Source organism: Mustelus asterias, chromosome 5 (genome assembly GCF_964213995.1).
Source record: "Mustelus asterias chromosome 5, sMusAst1.hap1.1, whole genome shotgun sequence".
NCBI lineage: Eukaryota > Metazoa > Chordata > Chondrichthyes > Carcharhiniformes > Triakidae > Mustelus > Mustelus asterias.
Window position 1 is genome coordinate 82,201,567 of NC_135805.1, and position 25,890 is coordinate 82,227,456.

At 42.1% G+C, this 25,890-nt stretch overlaps 1 protein-coding gene across 2 annotated transcripts in view; it reads right to left on the reverse strand.

Annotated features, from left to right (window-relative positions):
• runx2a (RUNX family transcription factor 2a) overlaps positions 1 to 25,890 on the reverse strand; it is a 102,981-nt gene that overhangs the window by 69,977 nt on the left and 7,114 nt on the right. For both annotated transcript variants that reach the window (XM_078212916.1, XM_078212915.1), the window contains exon 3: positions 19,956 to 20,060. In XM_078212916.1, the coding sequence (XP_078069042.1) occupies positions 19,956 to 20,060 (105 nt within the window). The remainder of the gene's footprint in view (positions 1 to 19,955; positions 20,061 to 25,890) is intronic.

Consider the following 25,890-nt stretch of genomic DNA (forward strand, 5'->3'; position numbering starts at 1 on the left):
TTGCCCAACATCATGAAGCCTCACCTTCCCAACGCTTTTCAATGTGTCCCAGTTTTGATTTTGAAAATCTGGTCTCTCTAGTGAACAATTTACAATCAAGTATCAGAACTGGAACCCTAAATTTGTTGAGATAAAAAATGATGCTCAAATCCAACTTAAATTCATATCCATTGAATCATAGACTCATAGAATCCTACAGTGCAGAAGGAGGCCATTTGGCCCATCAAGTCTGCACCGATCACAATCCCACCCAGGCCCTATCCCCATAACCCCATGCATTTACCCTAGCTAGTCCCCCTGACACTAAAGGGCAATCTAGCATGGCCAATCCACCTAACCTGCATATCTTTGGACTGTGGGAGGAAACCCACGCAGACACGGGGAGAATGTACAAACTTCACACCGACAGTGACCGAAGCCGGGAATCGAACCCCAGGGCCCCTGGCGCTGTGAGCAGCAGTGCTAACCACTAACCACCATGCCGCCCCTTGTGCCACTGTGCCGCCCCTAAATTGGCACTTACTTGACATTTGTGACAGAGTGTGAAACTACTGCATGCAAACCAGCACTACTGTGAACCTGGCACATTTTGCTGGCCCTAATCCAATGCTGGTGTAAGCAGTTTATAATATTACCTGTATATCACTTTGCACCGGCACATTAATTTCTCAAAGGACAACAAAAAGCAACCTCATACCAGGCATTTAATAACACATGGCAATATTGCTGCAATCCAATAAATTATTCAGGAGTTCTTGTACTACAATGTAGTCTTCAGAGAATTCAATAGGCAGCCTTTCTGACTCTATGCAAAGCATTAGAGTGTAACAGAGTCTGCAACCAGGATTATCTCCATTTTTGCTGTGCTATTGCACCATTCACCGTATAATGAAAAGTGGTTTAGCCTGTATGCCTTACACTGACTGTTTACTGCTCACCTTCAAACAATCATCAACAGTAATGGTGACAACACTGAGAGACTATCTGTTTGCGTTTGGACCACACTGCTGTTAGATGGTCAGTTCTGATTTCAGCACAGTTCTGTAAACTACAGTTTGTCAGTTGTTAGGAAGGAAGGACTAACTTTAATTCATATAGTTCCTTTTCAAGCTCAGAATCTCCTAAAGTGTTTTACAGCAATGAAGCTTTTATTGAAAAATTTGCACAAAGCAAAATCCCACAAACAGAAATACAATCTTGACCAGATAATTCATTTTAATAATCTTGGCTGAGAGATAAATGGCCATGACATCCGGGAGAACTCCACTGCTCTTTTTCAGATATATAGACCTAAATTTTCATTGAGTCAGAAGGGTTCCTCGCCTTAACCAAACTGGTGCCAAACCCTGGTTCTGGAAGTGTTGTCCTGAAATTGCAGCCACTATTTTTGCCGTGGGGAGGAAGGTGTGAAATAGGGCCTCATATCCACAATTCATGGAGGCAGCGACACATTTAAAGTACAGATGTGTTTAAACATAAGCAATTTTGGTGCTGGAAGTTTCATAAACAGGACTCGTGGATTTTAGACATTTGAGGAAAAGGTCTTTTTTTTTATTTGTTCATGGGATGCGGGTATCATGGAGATGATTGCCCATGAGATAGTGGTGGTAAGCTACCTTCTCAAACCACTGGAGTCCATGTGATACAGATAGACCCACAGTGCTGTTAGGCAGTTCCAGGATGTTGACCCAGTGATAGTGAAGGAACAGCGATATAGTTCCAAGTCAGGATTATGTGGGGCTTGGAGGGAAACCTATGGGTGGTGATGTTCCCATTCATTTGCTGCCCTTGTGTTTCTAGTGATTGAGTTGTGGGTTTGGAAGGGGCTGTTGAAGGAGCTGCGGTGCGATGTTGCAGTGCATCTTGTAGATGGATTAGAATGAGTTGGCATTAAGCTGGCATAGGGGCTATAAAGGGTTATGGAGATGATTGCCGGGCCATAAATTGGCATAAATTGGCACTAAATTGGCATGGAGGGAATGAGGGGCCATGGGGTAAACATGTGGTGGCATGGATGGGGCATGGGGAGTGTGTTGAGGGTGAGGGAAGGAAGTGAAGGTTGTTTTTGGTTTTACTGCTTTTTTTAACAACTGGGACAAAGGCCGGAATTCTACCACCTTGCTTGCCACGGAATCGGAGCGGCTGAGGGGCAGACAACGGAAATGTCCATTGGCCTTGGGCGAGAATTTCCAGTCTCACTCCAGTGAGGCCGTAAAATCCTGCCCAAAGTCTCAGAGTACCAATACAGGCCTTTTAAACAGAATGCCTTGACATTTGGCAGTCCCTATGGCTGTCTCTGCACTGCTTCTGGGAGTTGGGACTAAAATTCAGTCAATAACACTTGCAGCACAGAAACTGGCCATTCTGTTCAAAAGATCAATGCCAGTGTGTATGTTCCACATGAGTCTCACCCCCCACCTTACTTCATCTCATTCTATCAGTGCAACCTTCTATTCCTTTCTCACACATGGACTACGGTAGTATCCCCTAAATGCATACATGTTGTTCACCTCAAATACTTCTTATACCAGTGTTCCCACATTCTCACCACACTTTGTGTGAAGAAGTTAATCCTGAATCCCTTATTTGAGCATTAGTGACTAACTTATATTTGGGGGCTGGTTATCTCAGTTGATTCGATGGCTAACACGTTGATGAGGGGTCAATCCCTGTATTGGCTAAGCTAAGAGTTAAAGTCTGCCCTAATCCTACCAGTAGTAGAAAAATAATGGCACTTTGCTGCAGTTCAGCAAATAATTGTCAAGGACCTGCCTTTGGACAGAAAACTGAAGAAGACCTTATGGGTGGGATTTTATGGCCTCGCTTGAGCGAGACCGGAAATTCCTGCCCGAGGTCAACGGACATTTCTGCTGTCCACCCCTCGCCCGCTCCGATTCCGTGGTGGGCGGGGTGGTAGAATTCCGGCATATATTTATGGCCTTTGTAAAGGAGGATGGAGTGATTGACCACAGTGCAAGTTGAAGAGAAGCACCTAATCCATTTAAAACAAAACACTGCAATAAGTAGCCTTGTTGAGAAAACACATTCCCACAAAAAAAGGGTTGCACAGTGGTTTGCATTGCTGCTTCATAGTGCCAGGGACCCGAGTTTGATTTTGGCATTGGGTGACTGTCTATGTGGAGTTTACGCACTCTCCACCTGTCTGCGTGGGTTTGCTCCGGATTCCTCCACAGTCCAAAGATGTGCACGTTAGGTGGACTGGCCATGGTAAATTGTCCCTTAGTCTCCCAAGATGTGTAGGTTAGGGGGATTAGAGAGGTAGATATGTGCGATTATGGGGATAGGGCAGGGTTGGGCCTGGGTAAGATACTCTGTTAAAGAGTCGGTACAAACTTGATGGGCGGAATGACCTCCTTCTGCACTGTAGGAGTTCTGTGGGTTCTATGGAAAAACAAAACTTCATACCAGGGAACAGTTCTCTAATGCTATTAATTACTTAAACAAATACTGGGCAATGAAGACACAATACTTTTGCAGGAATTGGAGATCATTGCTTCCATTTCTTATTAAATTTGATTATGTTCTGCCTTAACTTAAAAAAAAAGTGGCCCAGATTTTTGGGATGGGATGAGAGTATATAAGAAAAAAATTCCAAAACAGTTTTTAAAAACTGCATTTCAGAAGGTTACACAAATTCCTTCAAGTGCTCGGAAATGCATTGTTTTATGCAATGCAGTATGGGAAGCAAGACATCATCTTGGCAAGCTTTGGCGAGTCATATAATAAAAGTCATACTTACAATTAGAAGTTTTACTTATGATTGGTAATTTGTATTGCTTCTGCCCGCTTGCAAAAAACTCTGGAAAATCCTTTTGGTAGCATAGCTGGTGGGCACAGCAATGTAATTTTTCCTACAATGTACTGTACTTCTCCATAACAAAGAAGGATGTGGTTTAAAGACTTTGGCAGAACATTTTGTGAATAAACTTCTATTATATTTTAAAAATTAGATTATTACCATCTGTAAAACACAACAACAGCTTGGATTTTAAAATGAAGGCGTTGCTTAACTGGGATCCAATGTAGATCAGCAAGCACGTGGAAGCATAGAAAATAGGAACCGACGTAGGCCATTCGGCCCTTCAAGTTTGTTCCACCATTCAAGATGATCATGGCTGACCCACTATCTCAATGCCATACTCCCATGCTTTCTTCATGTCTCTTGACACCTTTAGAGTCTAGAAATCTACCTATTTCCTACTTAAATATATTCAGTGACTTGACCTCTCCAGTCTTCTGTGGTAGAAAATTCATTCATTTGGCGGCACGGTAGCACAGTGGTTAGCACTGCTGCTTCACAGCTCCAGGGTCCTGGGTTCGATTCCCGGCTCGGGTCACTGTCTGTGTGGAGTTTGCACATTCTCCTCGTGTCTGCGTGGGTTTCCTCCAGGTGCTCCGGTTTCCTCCCACAGTCCAAAGATGTGCGGGTTAGGTTGATTGGCCAGGTTAAAAATTGCCCCTTAGAATCCTGAGATGTGTAGGTTAGAGGGATTAGTGGGTAAAATGTGTGGGGGTAGGGCCTGGGTGGGATTGTGGTCGGTGCAGACTTGATGGGCCAAATGGCCTCCTTCTGCACTGTAGGGTTTCTATGATTCATATACAGTGCTCATAGTCTTTTTAATATTTTTGCACATTTTTTGTACCATAGCCTATTTGGTGCCACTGTTAGCCCTTGTTTCCTCTGCCTTTCAGTTTTGCTTTCTACTTTTCTATCTTTCATTTCCATCTTTGTTTCCATCTTTTGTGTCTCCCTGCTTAGATCCCCCTGCAACTCCAGTTGAATTCCTTCCCAGCAGTACCAGCAAATACCCCTATGTGTATATTGGTCCCGGTCCGGCTGGGGTCAGGTCAGAGACAGGCAATACAGTTTTGGAAAACTGAAGTTTAGAATGATGGAGCATTGGAATCATCAAATCTAAAGGGAATAAAGGCATGGATGACTCAGAGCAGAGAGAACATGATGAATTGAGATGAAAGCTGAACTCACCAAGGATGAAGAGATGCTCGATGCAAATTGGGCTGAGGGAGTAGTAAAGATACCTCAGTGAGGAAATGTTTAAACTTGGTGGAAGTTAGGTAATAAAGACTTTAAATTAAAAGTCAGAAGGGTGGTGCAAAGCTCAGGTGCTCAAAGGAGAAGAAAGTATCATTGGAGTAGATAGAGACAGACCAAGGTGGGAGTCAGTGATAAAAGACACACTACATCTGCAACAGCCTGGGTGAGGCAATTGATGGAAAGTGTAACCAAGCAAGCAGGCTTCATTTAGGCGAAAAGTATCATCCCTTAACAAGGTTTCTGTCAAAGCCATGATGTCGCTGCAATCATCCACAATGAGATCGTGGAGGAGAAAAGCCAAATGTTCTAAATTCAGACCGTAGAGGAACCGAAAGACTGTCTGATGTTGTTTTCAGTTTTTGATTGATTGACCATTGCTACCGAGCCATCCAGGATTTTGCAAACTTAGCTATCACCATCATTTCTTCTGTTTGATGATGTGGCTGAAAGCAGGAAGCTTCTGTGGCAAGCACTTCCTTATTAACAGAAAGCTGTTGCAGTCATTTTCCACAGTCCTTTTTTTTTCGTCCTGCCATAATTTTGAAGGTTCATGAAAGCTACAGTTCCGTTAGGCTATTTACAGTACAGGAAACACTCGCAACAAAAACCTTCTGCAAACTTTTACATAATTACCCAAACCTGTCACAATTCTTCCTTCGTGGGTAGTAACGCCTCACTAGTATTCTAGACAAGCTTTAAAGCTATGTATTTTTTTAAATCTCTAGTTCAATTAAAAAATGTTTCCCAAACATCTTTCTTTTTGGAGGATGAAGAGAAGCAAAAGATGCATGAATAATTTCCAACATAATGACTTCACTGGGAAGTGATGCAATCCTGCATTCCAACAAACGCCTAAACTCACAAAATTCATCCCCACTTGTTATTTTAGGCCTCGGTCCTCCTCTCTTCCATTGTGTTCTTGAACTCAATCCTCCATCCCTCCTCGCCAGGGCCTACCAAACTGACACCAACAAAAAAAGCCCTCTCACTTTCTCATCCGGTTCCATGGTTCTGTTGACATGCTGAACTGCCCTCAGTGCTGAGACTCGAGTGCTACTGGCCAGCTGATTGACTGGAGTTAGGGACTTTTGAGATTAGGGACTTCCTCCCAGATTTGGAGAGATGGGGAGAGCCAAATGTCTCACCTTGAACCCTGAGCCAATTTTACAGCCATAAAATCATCTTGGGGTAAGCCAGCCAAGAGGAGGTGGGTCTATCATCTTCACATAATATACATACTATAGTTATCAAGAACCTTTTCTAAGATAAAGGTTGAGCTTTACTGGTATTTTAGCTATTAGGCATTGTTACAAGATTGATTCCTAAGATGAGACGGTTGCCCAAAAAGAATGTTTGGGTACAATGGGCATATATATCTCTGGAGTTCAGAAGAATGAAAGATCATCTCATTGAAACATAAAATAATTCTTATCAATCATGTCAAGAGTAAATGTTGGGAGGCTGTTTCCCCTGTTTGGATAATCTAGGTCATTGGGCGGGATTCTCTGGATGTTCAAACCAGCGGGATTCTCTGGTCCTGCTGCAGTGAACGAAAATTTGGTTGAGTGCCAAATTCTCCGACCTCACTGGCAGCGGTGGCAGGGCTGGAACGGTTGGAGAATTCCAGCCATAGTCTCAGGATTATTTCGCACTGAGATGAGGAAGAATTTCTTCATACATTGGGTTCTGAATCTTTGGAATTCTGTCGCCTAGAAGCCTGTATTCTGCTTTACCTTTCCTTATCATGGATGTGTTCCATAAACTCAGCTCCAATTACTGCCATCACCCGTGTAACTATTATACCATTGGTATGTTTTGGTATTCACTACGCAATGGGTTTGTTGGCATTTAGCCAAAGGAACTTTTTGGAAAATTCATAACAATAGCTACATATCTTTAGAAGGAACAAAATAACCATAGCATATTTCAGAAAATGGCAATGATTTTCTGATTTGCTCACCAATAGGCATATTGGAAATTGTGACCATACCCATGTACTGATATCCATGTACCCGAAGTAGGCCCCGCAATCATAACTTCCAAATCAATGTATTCCACATCTAAATTAATGTATACTCTCTGTTTCAAAATTCAGCTTATCTCCAGAATGTGGGCAAGCACCAGGTGTGATTGCTGCTTCCTATTCAGCACAACACCCAGGAATGAATTTGTGTGTTGTGGCTGGTCTTAGAGCCCTGAAGCCCCTTATGAGAGAATTTGCCCTTTTTCAAGGTGGGTGCTGATGTAATGAAATCAAGTCAGAAAATATCTAGGAGCAGTACTGCCACCAGCAGGGCACACCAGTTGGAAAAAAAAGTCAGCTTAAAATCTCCACATTTCTCTTCAATGGGTCAAGAAAGATTGGGTTAGATGGCGGAGTAGAAAGTGACTGGTCAAGGTAAATGTCAGAAATATTGCGCAAAGGACCCACATTCATTGCAGGGACAGGTTCAATGACCTTGCCAGGAGTCATAAGGTAGGTGTCTACACTAATAATTTAAATTATGTGGTGCAGCAACAGTTACCATCATTATATATGTTCCTTCCTACTTAAACATTCTTTCAATATTTATTTAGCTTCTCATTGTTTTGCTTTTCTCTGCAGTCCCTCCCAGCACATTTTCTTTTGTCGCAGCCTGCACTTTATAGTCACATTTAACTCTTTCAATGCACAGCACCTGCATGATATATGTTTCTATCCACCTTGTAGTCATAGATCAAATCCAGTTACATCAATGGTGGTGTGTGCAATGCAACCAATTCATGCCTCTGCTTTTATAGGAGAAAAGAGTTCAAAAAAGTGGTCTACCCCATTTAAGATAGAGATGAAGAGGAATTTTGTCTGTCGGAGGGTCATTAGTGTTTGGAATTCTCTTCCCCAGTGAGCAGTGAAGGCTGGGTCATTGAATATACTTAAGGCTGTTGGACAGATCTTTATTGACCGGGGGATCAAGGGTTAATTGTGGCAGGCAGGAAAGTGGAATTAAGGCCACAATCAAATTAGCCGTGATCTTATTGAATGATGGAGCAGGCTCATAGGGCTTTGTGTCCTACTCTTGCTCCTATTTCTTATGTTCTTCTGTTCTTAAAAAGGGAGTGGTTATAAAGGTGAAGAGAATTAAGCTGCAACCTCCCTCTGCCTCTAATGAGAAGATCCTCCAAATCCTGAGCCAAGACTTTGAAGAAACTGGGAAGTAGAAATTCTTAGTCCCAGTTTGAGAGTATGACATATTTATTCTCCCTTCATCCTACTTATTGATAACAAAATGTACAGCAAGTCCATGCAAGGACCACAAACAAATTGTAATAAAAATATGTAACATTCCTTCTCCTCTTTGTAGCTATGACAAAAACGCTGAGGTATAAGTCAGTGACCAGTACACAGTGACTTATTACCTGCTAATTCACCAAATGAACAGCAGCGCAGATGGGGATTTAGAAATTTGACATTTAGGATTTTGACACAAGTGTCATCATCCCATTGGATCTTGGTTCTGGTAGTGACCTAATGCTAGCTAGATCTCTGGAGTTTGTGTCATCTCCTACAACATGCCATTTGCATGGTGCACTGAGGGGGAAGGTCAGATGCATGCTTCATACTACGATCCTGTGAAATGACAGTCCTATGCGTGTTGCTGCCTGATCACTGCTGGTCTGAGCCCTGGACCTGCATATCCACTAATTTGACTGCTGGCCTGTCTAATCAGATGCTGAAAGCCCTGAGAGACAGTGGCATCCAACCTGGTCCCAGTGTCTGTCAGTATCAGTGATTAAATATTTCACAGTCTACTCAATCCTTTAAACCACCTGATACTTACCTTCTGCTCCCTCAAGCCTGATGCTGCATGCCTTCAGCCATTCAGGGCTTTTTAGCGGATGCAATTAACAAGTTTGATTCGTCCCAGTGGAGTACTCAAATGTTACATGGGAGTAGCATTCACCAATGCTAATGGTTATATAAATAAGCTGGCATAATGATTTATGCTGAAGAGAGAGGATCAAATTGGGCCCAAAATCTCTTTCGTTGACTATAAACTGTAAGCAGGACAGAGATTAACACATAACATTTTGGTAGCATAGCATTGCGTTTTACATGTTGTATGTTTTAATTGACTGGGCAGATCAATTTTGGAGTCCTTGTCTAATGTCAGTTGTTGAAAATAAATTAAAATTAAAATTTTATAAGGTGCTAAATGTTGTTGCAAATCAATCATGTTTTGTTCGTGAACGCATTTTAAGCTTTCTTACACATTGCGCTTTCTTACACGTTGCTTACTCTTTCTGGCTGATCCTCTTGAAAGTTAAGATCTGTATCATTCAAGCTCTATCTCTTCCTGTATTTAATGACAAATTGACAATTGCTATAAAATCTTGAGAATAGCTTTTCCTTTTAACTGCAAAACACAAAAATCTGCAACATGGAATTATAATATATATCCTGCATTACTTAATGCAATAGCTTATTTTGTAATCAGTGACCTTTCACGGTATATTTTGAAGTTCACACATTACTTGAGCACATTGTGACTAAATGTCTTTTAAGTGCTCGCTGTTTCCAGAAGCACTGACAACACTACCAGCACTCCAGGCCAAGGCATCAGGAAGACAAAAAGTTGCACAACCTGGATGTGACACTTTCTCCCTGTTCAGCTACTGAAAACACAGGCAGCTCAGCAATCTAGAAATTCATCTGTTGGTTCTTTTCTCTTGAACAAAGCAACAAAGTTCTTTAAACGGAGATGAATCAAAGCACGGGTTGGGGGGGTGGGGGAAGGAAAGAAAAGTTCAAAGTTAAACACAGCAATTATAAGATGGAAAAGTTTTTAATCTTTTAGTGCATGATGGTCATATGCTCTTAAGAAGTGTTTCCAAGAGGGAGTGCCAGATGCTTTCACTTTTAAAAAAACACCTGTGATGTAATAGTACTTGCTTGGAAGCAGGCAATGGAAAAAATCTGTTACTGACATGTGAAATAAAAAGATCAACTGTCAACAGCTGGAAAGCTGATCCTTAAAACACACTGGAAATTGTGACATTTTATGAGTACAACACACTGCAGCTCTAATTCAGAGAGGAAAGCACCTTGCAAAACTTTGGCACTCCCCTTGCAACGTTCAACTCACTTTCTTTTTTCAGTCTGCACATTTGTTAGACATAAATAAAAACCTCAGTTGTCACTCTACATTGAAAGATCGGCCAAAAAGGAAAGTGAAATGCACTTTCAAAGCAAGGAAAACAAGATGTAACTACATCAGTGACACTCCACATTAATATCATTGCCCGCAAGTCACGGCGATCAGCCAGAACTCTTATTTTTAGGGCACAATTTGAAATGCGCACTAATGTAATTGTTGGGAATTAGGCCTGTACTGTGCAAAAGGCGCCTAGAGTTAAAATAGGTAAAGGTTCATGTTGATGAATGCCACGCACCCAAGACCAGCACTGAACTCTAATACTGAGCAAAAATGGTGTGGGAGAGCTCGGGTTGGGGGGAAGCTGGTGGGAAAGTTAGGAACATGTAAATACATGTTTGCACACAAATCTAAGATAAACCTTTTTGCTCTGAGTACATTCTGTTACCTCACTCATTTTTGTTACTCCCAATATTCAGAAGTGATGTATTTCGGTTAATTGGTGAATGTTCTCACTTGGATTGGAGACTGCCTAATGGAACATTTGCATGCAATCAGCTGCTAAGTATCATTTAAATGGCTCCAGCAACCATTTACATAACTGAATTCGTGCCTACTACACAAAGGAACTGCAGAAATCCTAGTTAATCTATCACTGCCAACCTATTGACATTGCATTGGAACCTATGCTGCAGCAAGTCTTTAGATCTGAAAGGCATTCTTCACAAAGCAGGCCGAAGATAGCTGACAGGCTGAATGCTGTTAACAGAACCCAAATACTGAAGATCGCAGGCATGAAGAAACTTGCACGGTAAAACTACAAAGCATCTTTTTATGACAAGTAGCTCTTTGAGTTTACATATCGCAAAGTGCTTCATTACCTCAATTACTTTTTTTTTACCACCCATCCAATGAGTTAATACAATGTCAAACGTCTTTCAATACCATATATGGTCCATAAGACCATAAGACATAGGAGCGGAAGTAAGGCCATTCGGCCCATCGAGTCCACTCCACCATTCAATCATGGTTGATTTCAACTCCATTTACCCGCTCTCTCCCCATAGCCCTTAATTCCTCGAGAAATCAAGAATTTATCAATTTCTGTCTTGAAGACGCTCAACGTCTCGGCCTCCACAGCCCTCTGTGGCAATGAATTCCACAGACCCACCACTCTCTGGCTGAAGAAATTTCTCCTCATCTCTGTTCTAAAGTGACTCCCTTTTATTCTAAGGCTGTGCCCCCGCGTCCTAGTCTCCCCTGTTAATGGAAACAACTTCCCTACGTCCATCCTATCTAAGCCGTTCATTATCTTGTAAGTTTCTATCAGATCTCCCCTCAACCTCCTAAACTCCAATGAATATAATCCCACGATCCTCAGACGTTCATCGTATGTCAGGCCTACCATTCCTGGGATCATCCGTGTGAATCTCCGCTGGACCCGCTCCAGTGCCAGTATGTCCTTCCTGAGGTGTGGGGCCCAAAATTGCTCACAGTACTCCAAATGGGGCCTAACCAGTGCTTTATAAAGCCTCAGAAGTACATCCCTGCTTTTGTATTCCAAGCCTCTTGAGATAAATGACAACATTACATTTGCTTTCTTAATTACGGACTCAACCTGCAAGTTTACCTTTAGAGAATCCTGGACTAGGACTCCCAAGTCCCTTTGCACTTTAGCATTATGAATTTTGTCACCGTTTAGAAAATAGTCCATGCCTCTATTCTTTTTTCCAAAGTGTACGACCTCGCACTTGCCCACGTTGAATTTCATCAGCCACTTCTTGGACCACTCTCCTAAACTGTCTAAATCTTTCTGCAGCCTCCCCACCTCCTCAATACTACCTGCCCCTCCACCTATCTTTGTATCATCGGCAAACTTGGCCAGAATGCTCCCAGTCCCGTCATCTAGATCGTTAATATATAAAGAGAACAGCTGTGGCCCCAACACTGAACCCTGCGGGACACCACTTGTCACCGGTTGCCATTCTGAGAAAGAACCTTTTATCCCAACTCTCTGCCTTCTGTCTGACAGCCAATCGTCAATCCATGTTAGTACCTTGCCTCGAATACCATGGGCCCTTATTTTACTCAGCAGTCTCCCGTGAGGCACCTTGTCAAAGGCCTTTTGGAAGTCAAGATAGATAACATCCATTGGCTCTCCTTGGTCTAACCTATTTGTTATCTCTTCAAAGAACTCTAACAGGTCATAATGCAACACAGCATATATCCAAACTACAACTTAAATCTGAAACAGTTGTAATACAGAAATGTCAAATGGACCTCATGCAGCAAATCCTTCAAACACATACTGAATGGGTTACAGAATGGCCTCACATCTTGTCATTGTACAAAGTCCTTAAATTTGAAACAGCTCAAGGGAACTTCCCTGCTTGCAGAACAACATGGAACATAAGAAATTACAATCTCTTAATTCTCTTAGAGAATGCTACATGAGACAACATTGGCTATGAAGGGATTGAAGCAGTGCATGTGAAGCTGGCAATCTCCGTCATACTCAGGGATAGTGCCATTCCATTCTTGTTAATCCCTTGTCCTCCTATTTACTCATTCCCACACAGGATACATTCAACCATGAAAACACTACATGCAGTCCTTTGCATCACATGTCAGCACATTTAGAGCCAATATTATATGATTTTCTTCTGTTTTTGCAGGGCGGGAGGTAAACTGCCAATAGCCCGAAGCAAATCAACATGACTGGTACATCAGTGCCAGTCATAAAACCAGCAAACATATCTTAGAGCCTCCATATGACAGGAAATGATTGTCTGAGCAGGAGAGTCTACAGTTTCAAATTGTCCAAAATACTTGCAAAATCTGGCTGCGCATGAAGCAGTCCAGTATCCACACCTGTCAAGTCACATAGGAAATTTTCTCTCCACCACAGTCTACAGTAGAGCAACTCTGGGGATACCAGCACCAAAACCTCTAAGTGTACAGGTCTTAGAATCAAAGAACCATAAAAACCCTACAATGCAGAAGGAGGCCATTCAGCCCATCAAGTCTGCACTGATTCTCTGACTGAGTACCTTACCCAGACCCTGTAACCCTACACATTCACCATGGCTAATCCATCTAACCTACACATCTAGGAGCACTTAGGGGCAATTTAGCATGGCCAATCCACTTAACCCACACATCTTTGGACTGTGGGAGGAAACTGGAGCATCTGAAGGAAACCCATACTGACACCGGGGACAATGTGCAGACTCCATACAGTCACCCAACGCTGGAATTGAACCCAGGTCCCTGGTGCTGTGAGGCAACAATGTTAAACACTGTGCCATCGTGTCTTAAACCCAGTCATATTGGCCGGAATTTTACCGCCCGCCCTCCACGAGAATTGGAGCATGACCTCGGGCAAGATTTTATGGTTTTGGGTCAAGTGAGGCCATAAAATCCCACCTATTATCTCTATTGAGTACTCCATTGCTCTAGAGGTCTTGACCTTCAGAATTGCTTTCCTCAACCACATGAAACCTGCTGACAAAAATACAGTTTCAGATTATAGTGAGAAATTTAGTGCTATTGATTGACAGTTATATTGTTCGGTAAAATTTAATATTATTTTTCCCGTGTCAAAACTGACTAGTTTCCCCAGTGAAGATTTGTTTTTGGGTATTTGCCACCTTCCTTGTTCCTCATTTGAAATACTTTTCTTGGGTTTAGTTTATCTTTTTCTTTTTTCTCCCATTGTATAATTTTACACACAATTGTTCTCTTTAAGGTATCCTTCCACATTAAGCACTATTTTGATGCAGAAAGACCGTAAAATGATCCGACTCCAAGCTTTAATCAAAACTACTCCTTACGTTGACCATTGAGAGGTGTATGAGAGAATGGTTTAAATAATTTTCCATCAGATTTTCTTTTCTGATCCTATACCCAGCCATGACTGCCCCTTGACAGCATCACTGCATTCAACAATTTACTACCCATGGAATCACATGTGTGAACTCAGCCCCATCATTCAGTGACACTGCACCAATCTGGTGTACCAATGCGCTGCTATGATTTAGCAATTCTCAATCAAAAACATATCGAGCCTTTCAACTTTTGAAGTGCCACACAACGTACATATCTACAGAAAGGAAAAATATTTACACATTGTTAATCTGATGCAGAAGTACTAATTCAGTGCTCAGTGGCTTAAACCATGATTGTCATTTGGTTTTACCATTGGCAGCCCAGTAGAAATTCTATTCACATTTGATTTTAATGCTCCCATGTGCATTGTTAAATAATACAATCATGTAAACCTTGAGTGTCTAATATAACATACATTCTACCCAGATGTCTTTAGTATATTGTGGTCTGACAAGTGCTGTTCAAATAGTAAGTCTATCATGTTTTGGTTTTAGGTATTTTCCTGATCCTTTAATAACACTGCTGGAGTCTTGCCCACCATAAGCAGAAGCCAAGGATCTAATAAGGAGACATCAGTCAGAAAATTTGAAAAAAGGAGCAGCTTTCAAATGATCTTGCCTCTATTGCTGGTAGTACTCCCATGTAAAGCTATTATGGCTGATTTCATTGTCTAGTGATTTTAGTGGGAAGTGATCCAAGCAGATAAGGCATCTTGGGAAATCGTGGGCATGCCTGATCGTGACTTCCTTTATCTATATGACTGATAGAAAATACAATCTTATAAACTTTGCACACACCACCACTGCTGGTAATACCAGATCGTGGATTGACCCTAGTACTGTGCTAATCATGCTGTGTTACTTAAATACATGTTACACATTAAAATATGCAGCAAAAATCTCTTTTGAAGCACAAATGCTTAGAAGAGTTTGTACACTCTGCAGTGAAGACCTGAGTCCCATTTTGCACTTCCTTTGTACAAATCATGATGATCTCCGTCCTACACAGCTGATTTCTACTCATGACGAACCTAAAGGAGAGGTCATTGCTGATTGTAAATAAATACAAAAAAGCTCCCCCTATTTAAATCATAATTGGTAATTTAGTGATCAATACAAAAACTTTATACATTAGTGTATTACTATTTTTGAAATAACTTAGTTTGGATTTTATTTCTCCCATACTGATTATTGATCTATCCATGCCTACTGTAAGGGATTGGCATGATAAGGCATACTGCGAATTTCTACAATTACTGCTTGTATCATGATTTGACTGTCTAGTACCACAGCTTTGCATAAAACATCTAAAGGGACTGAAATATTTCTGAACAGATAACAAAAAGAAAGGTTTTCATGGGGAAAGCAGTAACATTGAGGAAGTCAAATTTATGGTTACACTATGTAATGTTTTGCTCTGAAAAGAACAATTTAAAGATATGATTGGGAAGATGCTGACATAATGGTAATGTCACTGACTCAGTAATCTAGAGGCCCAGGTTAATGGCCTGGGGATACTGGTTCAAATCCCACCGCGGCAGCTGGTCAAACTTAATTCAATTAATAAATCGAGAGTTCAAAGCGAGTCTAATGGTGACCACAAAAAGTGCCGAGTGGATGATTTATTTTAACATTCTCTTGAGGTCAGCATCACAAATGTTAGTCTTCAACCAATTCAATTCGCTCCATGTGATATCAAGAAGCAGCTGAAGGACCTGGATACTGCAAAGGCTATGGGCCCTGACAACAATCCAGCAATAATACTGAAGACTTCTGCTCCGGAACTTGCTGCACCCCTAACTAAGCTGTTCCAGTACAGCTACTACACTGGCATCTATTGGACAATGTGGAAAATTGCCCATGGAATGTCCTATCCACAAAAAAAAGGACAAATCCAACCTGGTCAATTACCACCCTATCAGTCCACTCTCAATCATCAGCAAAGTAATGGAAAGTGTGATCATGTGGCACTTACTCTGCAATAACCTGCTCACTAACATACAGTTAGGGTTCCGTCAGGGACACTCAGTTCATGATCTTGTTGCAGCATTGGTTCAAATACAGTGGCTGCCCTTGACATCAAGACAGCATTTGACTGAGCGTGGTATCAAGGAACCCTTGCAAAACTGAGGTCAATGGGAATCAGGAGTAAACTCTACATTGGTTGGAATGATATCTAGCACAAGGAAAGTGGTTGTTGGAGGTCAATCATCTCAGTGCTGGAACATCATTGCAGGAGTTCTTCAGGGTAGATTCCAAAGCACAACCACCTTCAGCTGTTTCATCAATTCATCATACGGTCAGAGGTGGGGATGTTCGCGGATAATTTCACAATGTTCAGCACCATTTGCAATCTCTCAGATACTGAAGCAGTCCATGTTCTGAAGCATTCCATGTTAATATGCTCAAGACCTGCACAATATTCAGGCCTGGGCTTATAACTGGCAAGTAACATTTGCACCATGCAAGTTCCAGGCAATAAACATCTCCAAAAAGAGAGAATCTAACCATCTCCCCTTGACATTCAATGGCATTACCATCATTGAGTCACCCACTATCAATTATGGGGGTTACCATTGACCAGAAATTGAACGTTAGTAATTCTGAAGAACGAGTAACTCACCTGACTGCCCAAAGCCTATCCATCATCTACAAGGCACAAGTCAGGAGTGTGATGGAATAGTCTCCACTTGCCTGGACGAGTGCCGCTCCAACAATACTCACGAAGTTTGACACCATCCAAGACAAAGCAGCCCACTTGATCGGCACATCATCGACCACAATAAACATTCATTCCATCCACTACCGACAAACAGTGGCAACAATGTGTACCATCGACAAGATGTACTACAGCCACTCACCAAGGCTCCTTCCTCAGCACCTTCCAAACCCAGAATCTCTACCTCCAAGAAGGACAAGTTCAGCAGATTCATGGGCATGCTGCCAACTGCAAATTCTACTCCAAGTCACACACCATCCGCACTTGGAAATATATCGCCATTCCTTCACTGTGGCTGGGACAAAATCCTGGAATCCCTCCTAACAGCACTGTGGGTGTTCCTACAACACATGGACTTCAGCGGTTCAAGAAGGCAGCTCACCACCACGTTCTCAAGGGCAAGTAAGAATGGCAATAAATGCTAGCATAACAAGTGATACCAACATATCATGGATGAATATAAATAAAATTATGTAGTGTAACAGGAAATTTGCCTTGCTCAAAAAAAAAGTGGAAACATATCTGTCTTGGTGATGATTAGAAAAATCTAATAAAAATGTAAAAAGGAAGCACAGGGAAGAATTTGAAATGGCTCCCATGATTTTCCTTTCTTCGTTGTTTATACACAGAATATAGTTTTGTTTCTACAATTAGGCAGTAATATTTATTACCTTTTTTAAATTGTCATTCTGTATCTCATTATTCTTAATTATTGTTTTTCCACCCTGATTTTGTTTATCTTTTTGTGGTTTCTTTATTTTATCTTCCTTTGGTGCTTCTCATGTTCTCATCCTCTTCTGTTGTTTAACCTAAATTGTTTCCCTCACTTTTCCTCACCTCTATCCTGCAATGAACAGTATGGTATTTGGAATGGACCTCAAGAGGACATAGTGAGGCTGGTGGAATAGGTGGACATATGACAGGTGAAATTCAACACAGAAAAGTGTGAGGTGATGCATGTTGGTAGGAAGAATGACGAGAGACAATAAAAGCTAAATGGTACAAAGAATTGAAAAAACAGAAACATGGGACAGACTTTGCACACAAATATTTGAAAATGACAGGACAGGTTAACAAGGCAGTTACTAAAGCATATGGAATTTTGGGCTTTATAAATAAAGGTATAGAGTACAAAAGCCAGGAAGTTATACTTAATTTATGTAAAATACTAGTTTGCCCACAGATGGAGCATCATGGTCAATTCTGGGCACCACACTTTAGGAAAGACATGAAGACTTTGGAGAGGATACAGAAGAAATTTATTTGGAGGATTCCAGAGATGAAGGATTATGGTTATACGGATGGACTAAAGAAGATGGGGTTGTTCTCCTTAGTGTAGATAAGGCCAAGAAGAGATTTGATAAAGGTATTTAAGATAATGAAAGGTTTAGATAGAGCAAGTAAAGACAGTTTCCAATGACTGAATGGTTGATAACTAGATTTAAGGCTCAAAGTTGCAGAGACTGGCTAAAGAACCTAAGGAGACATGAGAAAAATATTTGTCAGCAATGAATGGTTAACGTTTGGAATGTACTGCCCAATTAGCATAATGGAAACAGATTTAATAGCAACTTTCAAAAGGAAATTGAATAAATTCTTGAAGGGAAAATCAAATAGCAGAAACATGGGGAAACAATGGGGAAGTTGGACTGTCTGGATTGCCCTTTAAAATTGACATTGCAGGCTCAATGGCTGAATGGCCTCCTTCTATGCTGTACTATTCTCTGCTTCTATAAAAGGATGTTTACTCTGTTTATTTCTAAAGTTTAAAATTTGGAATGTGAGTAAACAAGGCAAGAATATTTTTGATTATTTAACAGTCAAGTGCTGGCTGCCACCATACCATTCAAAACACGTTTAAGGTGCACACTGCTACAAGTATAAACCATGTTTACATTCCAATGCTATTTTCCAAATGAGATTTATAGCTCCTTTGAAGCATGTCTTGTGAAAATGAACACAAAAATATTACGCAAATTGGTTTGCCTTGGATACCTGCTCTGAGGTGCAATGCCACTTAATTTGAAATGAGAATGATTAGAAGATGCTTTTTGTCCATTAAACATATGTCAAGTGAATGTTCCTCAGATTTTACTGAGGAATTGGATGTTTCAGAAAGTGTCAGATTGGTTGCCATTTCGGTAGTTATACAAAAGATGGCAAAACTAATTACTTTGTATATTCAGATACATTGTGATGAGCTAAGAAACATTTACATCATATTTAAAAAGCTGACTATGCTGTGTGTGACAAGTTGGCATAAGGCTCTGTTGCCTTACCCAACTTGCCATTATTTACTTGTTAATCTTAATGAGTGCCAACAAGCTAGTCAATGTGGAAATCATCACTGGCAATCCTGATCCTATGCTCATGGCACAGTCTCCTTGCAATGGACACTGATTCACAATTAATGTTAGCCAATTTCTAATTGTTTAATCAAAGGACAATAGAGCAAATCATGCCACTCCTGATATTGTGGTGGCCAAGATCAGATAACTGAGTAGAGATTGGGGATCCTGGCCTGTAAACTTCAAATATGCAGACAAACCTTTACAAGTTTCAATGTCATAATTTAAGTAAGTTTTTCCTGACTATTGTTCATCAGCATTGGTAAATACTCAACCACTGGTCACAGTTATATCAGACAGTTTCTAATCACGTCATTTTGACATGCTATTTGGCATACACCTTGAATACAAAATTGAATTGAACTTGACCAAAGTATCCAGATAAACTGAGATCCAGCACAATCATTGATTTGAAAATGGTTACAGATGAGGAATTGATTCATTAAATGGTCCACCTGAAAACAGTGAAGTTATGATGGAAGAGGAACATAATTTCCTAAAGGAGTTCAGTGAAGAAGTTGGCTAAAGTCCTGAAACAATTGCACATAATCAAAGCTTAACTTAACTGATTTAAAAGATAAACAACAATGTTAATCCAAACGGCGTTTGGCATTCTCAATGAGAAGTCCAGAAATTCTCTCATGGCTGAGGTACCATAAGAGGCCCTATTCATTATAAATCTAACATGACAAATCCTTTTGCAAATTTCAACTCATTTAATCAAACAAAAATACGGTAATTATATGCCTGTATGAATCATATCAGTAATGAACATAAGAAGGTGGCACTTACTTCTTGGTTCTCTAGGTCCATCCACTGTAACCTTTATAGCTCTATGATAGGTGGCCACTTGGGGTGGGTTTGTGAATACTGTGATTGTCAATGTAAAACTTTTACCTGTAAAATATAGTAAAATTTATTTTGACTTATTATGCGACCATTATGCCCAAGCCCTCGAACAACAAATGTTTGATTTTGCAGCATTACAATGGTGCGGACTTAAATGACTAAGGGCATACATACTGTTCATCGCAAACAAGGAGATGTTTACAAAAGTGACAAACATCTGAACCATGAAATTTTGAGTTGGATTTTACATGTTCCATGGTCTTAGCTCGCCCAGCTAAAAAGTCTGGGAGGGAGCAGAGTTAATTGCTTTACAGCAAGACTTCTGTCCTTATTTTGACAGGGAGTCCTGTCTTAAAGGGCTACCCATTCGGATAGCCAGCAACTCTGTAGTCCCAGTAGACCAGTCAGGAGTGTGGGCACTGCAGGGGTTTCAGGCTGTCCCAACCCACCAAGGAACCCAGGTAGGTTCAGGGTTGGGGATTCTGGCCAGGGGCTGGGGGAGGGGCGGGTTAAATGGTTGGGATTAACCTTGAGGGGGAGAGGTGCCTCCAAAGGAGGTTCCCCCACATTCCTAACATCAGCTAGTGCAGTTAAACCTGCCAGGAATCCCACACAGTGTGGACATCTACCTGTCATGGGTAAAATACTGGCGAGAGTGGGATGAGGCCCTTAAGTTGCCATCAAGGGGGCATCGGCCACACGATGCTTCCACCACTCTCGCTCCCACCCTTGCTCCTTGTCAGACAGGTCAGGGGCAGGTGGGTGAGCAGTGGGAGGCCTATCTGTGGGATTTTTAATGTGCCCCCACCTTCAAACCACTGGCAAGGGTTTGTGAAATCCAGCATTTTAACATCAAGATCTTTATATCAATGTTGATGGATGTTTTGAATTTCTGTCTTGGTGGTGTTTGTTGCTTGCAGGGAATATTATAACACAAGTATTGTTGAGACAAACATTTATTTAGTAAAGTTTAAAATTAAAATATTGATGCCATAAATTACTTTTTGTTTATTTAGTAAAAACTACTACATGCGTAAAAATGGGTAAGAAGGCCAATCCATGGTTTACAAAGGAAATTAGAGAGAGTATCCGATCTAAGGAAGAAGCATACAGATTGGCCAAGAAAAATAATAGGTCTGAGGATTGGGAGCAGTTTAGAATTCAGCAAAGAAGGACCAAGGGATTGATTAAGAAGGGTAAAATACAGTATGAAAGTAAGCTTGCAGGGAACATAAAGACAGATACTAAAGGCCCTATTTTATCATTGTGCGGACTTGAAACTGGGAGTGTTTCAGATCCGACTTTTAGACCCGTTCTGAGGCGCCCTCATACGCACTCTGCCTGATAAATATCTGTGATTCTAAATCGCGCTCTATAAGCCTGTGTGCAGGGCTTAATGTGCCCAAAACCATGCAGCTCCAACTGCGCATGCACAGAAAAAAAGATAGAATGTGGCTCCCCTGCCACATCGCTCCCGGGCCGGATAATGCCTCCCCCTGGCCCCCACAGGCACTGCCCCACCCCCACAACATTACTGATCCCCTTATACCCCCATCCACCCACCACCCAGACCGATCACGGCCCCCTCCTCCCCTTCATCCAACTGGTCTCAGGCAGAGTGGCAGCGGACCCCCCCCCCTTCCCTGTCACTGATCATAGGCAGAGTGGCAGTGGACCTCCCTTCCCCCTCACTGATGACAGGCAGAGTGGCAGCAGAACCCCCCTTCCCCCTCACTGATCACAGGCAGAGTGGCAGCAGAACCCCCCTTCCCCCTCGCTGATTACAGGCAGGGGGGCAGCAGAGTCCCCCTTCCCCCTCACTGATCTCAGACAGAGTGACAGTGGACTCCTCTTCCCCCTCACTGATCATAGGCAGAGTGGCAGCAGACCCCTTTTCCCCCCTCACTGAGCGCAGGCAAGTGGCAGTGGACCCCCTCTTCCCCCTCACTAATCACAGACAGTGGTAGAGGACCCTCCTACCCCCTCACTGATCACAGGAAGAAGGGCAGCAGACCCCCTTTCCCCCTCACTGATCACAGGCAGAGTGGCAGCAGACCCCCCTTTCCCCCTCACTGATCTCAGGCAGAGTGGCAGCAGACCCCCCCTCCCCCCTCACTGGTCCCACAGGTAGAGTGGCAGCAGACCCCCCCTTCCCCCTCACTGGTCCCACAGGCAGAGTGGCAGCAGACCCCCCTTCCCCCTCACTGATCACAAGCAGAGTGGCAGCGGACCCCCCTCCCCCCCCACCGATCTCAAGAAGAGAGCCGTTGGACCCCCCCCACCGCCCATTGATCTCAAGCAGAGGGCCATCGGATGCTCGGCACTTACCTCCTCACTAGCTGGAGCGCCCGAATCGAACTTTTGTAGAGTATGTCTGTTTCGCGTTGATTCTAGATGGGCGGACTTGATGGTAAAGGGGGATGAGCCGGTAAGGTTGGGTGTGCAGCCCACTAAGTCAATTTAAATGCATGCAAATACATTTAAATGGCTGTCGTGCCCGTTTCAGGCGCGGTCCCGGTCGCAGCCATTTTCGGTCCTTGGTAAAGGGGGAACCGGCACGGAAGCGGGCGCAGATCGCGCCACTCGCCTCATGCCCGACTTTACCAAGTTTTTGCGCCCAAAAATGGGCGCAACGCGAGGATAAAATCGGGCCCTAAGAGTTTCTATAGATATGTGAAGAGAAAGAGGTTGGTGAAGCCAAATGTAGGTCCCCTACAGACAGAAACGGGGGAATGTATAATAGGGGACAAAAAATGGCCAAGCAACTGAATACATACTTTGATTCTGTCTTCACAAAAGAGGACACAAATCAGATACCAGAAATGTTGGAGAATGCAAGATTTAGTGAGAGGGAGAACTGAGGGAGATCAATATTTGTAGAGAAATGGTGCTGGGAAAATTAATGGCATTGAAGGTGAATAAATCCCCAGGGCCTGATAATCTACATCCCAGAATACTTGAGGAAGTGGCTCTCAAAATAGTGGATGCATTGATGGTCATCTTTCAGGATTCTATAGATTCTGGAAGAGTCCCTGCAGATTGGAGGGTAGCTAATTTCACTCCAATATTCAAAAAGGGAGGTAGAGAGAAAACATGGAATTATTGACCAGTAAGCTTAACATTGGTAGTGGGGAAAATTCTTGAATCCATTATCAAGGATTTTATAGCAGAGCATTTAGAAAGCAGTGGCAGGATCAGACAGAGTCAGTATGGATTTATGAAGGGGAAATCGTGCTTGACAAATCTGTTGGAATTCTTTGAAGATGTAACTAGTAGAGTTGACAAGGGGGAGCCAGTCGATATAGTATATTTGGACTTTCAGTAAGCATTTGACAGAGTCTCGCATAAAAGATTATTGTGCAAGATTAAAGCGCATGAGATTGGGAGAAGTTTATTGAGATGGATAGAAAACTGGTTGGCAAAGAGGAAACAAAGAGTAGGAATTAATGGGTGCTTTTCAAATTGGCAGGCAGTAATTAGTGGGGTGCCATAGGGATCGGTGCTGGGACCCCAGCTATTCACAATATATATTAATGATTTGGATGAGGGAACAAAATGTAACATTTCAAAGTTTGCAGATGATACCAAGTTGGGTGGGAGGGTGGGATGCAGAGCTCCTTCAGAATGATCTGGACAGGTTGGGTGAGTGGGCAAATCAATGGCAGATGCAATATAATTTGGACAAATGTGAGGTAATTCACTTTGGAAGCAAAAACAAGAAGGCAGAGCACTACCTGAATGGCTATAAATTGGGAGAAGGGCATATGCAGCGGGACTTGGGTGTCCTTGTGCACCAGTCACTGAAGGTAAGCATGCAAGTGCAGAAGGTGGTAAAGAAGGCAAATAGCATGTTGGCCTTTATTGCGAGAGGTTTCAAGTACAGGAGCAGGGATGTGTTCTTGTAATTATACAGGGCCTTGGTGAGGCCACACCTAAAATATTGTGTGCAGTTTTGGTCTCCTTTTCTGAGGAAGGATGTTCTTGCTCTCGAGGGAGTGCAGCGAAGGTTTAACCAGGCTGATTCCGGGGATGGCGGGACTGATGTATTAGGAGAGATTGACTAGGTTAGGATTGTTTTTGCTGGAGCTCAGATGAATGAGGGGGATCTCATAGATACTTATAAAATTCTAACAGGACTAGACAGGGTAGATGCAGGGAGGATATTCCCGATGGTGGGGGAACCAGGGGTCACAGTCTGAGGATTCAGGGTAGACTATTGGAGGGGAAGTGAGGAGACATTTCTTCACCCAAAGAGTGGTGAGCCTGTGGAATTCATTACCACAAGAAGTAGTTGATGCCAGAACATTGAATGTATTCAAGAGGCGACTGGATATAGCACTTGGGGCAAATGGGATCAAAGGTTATGGGGGAAAGCATGATGAGGTATTGAGTTGGATGATTAGCCTACTTGTGACTAAGAAATAAACTTTTTACTTTAGCCATGATTGTAATGAATGGTGGAGCAGGCTCAAAGGGCCAAATGGCCTGCTCCTGCTCCTATCTTCTATGTTTCTATGTTTACTCTATACCCTGTAGCACAAACCTGTGCCATATATTGTTTTTATATTTATTTATCTATCTGTTTTTGTACATCAACATGAGATCTAATAATGTGATGGTGTATCATGACACTGATCACATGACATGTTTACTTGGAAATTTATCAAATTGTTTTTAAGACGTTGCCCATGTAAATAGGTTTTGTCAAAGAGTGGTGATGATATTGTCTGTTTTGCACTTTCTGAAGTAAATGTACAGAGGTGAAAACATTAATCCTCATGTATCTAAGGAAGTATTTCTGTTTTCAGTATGTCTGGCTCCATGCTTCCCTATCATCTTGTTTAATAATATTATAATTCTATAGTCTGTCATTCCGAGCTTGAAACTAAGTGCCAACCTTTTTGCTGCTTGAGAAAATAAAGGCTCGCTTCTTCACATGTTAAAAGTTCCTTAATTAAGCCCATCAGTCCTAACATGGACATCTTAAGAACATGAAAAACTCTTTCATATCTCTTTACTAGGTCACGTGTGTTGTTTTGTATTTTTCTTCTAAATTACCGAGACTACCTTCGCAATCTCATCAATGTGGCATAAAACTAAGAAATTGGGATGACTAAAAAGATTAGATACCAATGTATTATATTTTAATTATTTGTAATAACACTTATCCAAAATTCTACCTGTCACTAATTGAAAGTGATTTGTTTTAAATAATGCTCGTTCAAGGTCACAGGTTTATTCCCTTATCGATAATAACTCTTTCTGCAGGAAACTGTTCTAACAGTGCTTACACACCACACGCACACACACCGACTTCTAATTCAACGAAAACTTGCATTTTTATCGCTTCTAATTTAGGAAAATGTCCCAAAGCGTTTGATAGATATATAATCAGCCAAAGGGGATGTTAGTATCAGTGACTAGACATTTTGTTAAAGATGTGAGTTTAAGGAGGGTCGAAAAGGGGAGACAGGGAAAGTAAGGGAAACAGCTGGCCCATGCTTTCCCTGGAGGGACAAGGTCAGAGTTGACATAATGTTCTGAGCCGATAGGTATGGAACTGGAGGAACTTACTGAGATAGATTGAGGCAAGACAATGAAAGGATTTAAGCACGAGGATGAGAATGTTAAAATCAGGCATTCTGAGGAACCATGGGAGGGTGGGGGGGCCGGGGGGGGGGGGGGGAGCATGAAGTGGCATGACTTGGATAGGACATGAGAAATGTGTGGAGTGGTGAGAGAATGAAAGGGTTGAGAATTGGAGGCCTGTTCTTTATATAGCTAAGACAAAGTCCCGGATAACCAAAGCAGGCCTTTTACACAGCTCACCTGTGCACCCGATAGCCCCTCCGGCTGCCTCTGCACTGTTTCTGGGCCT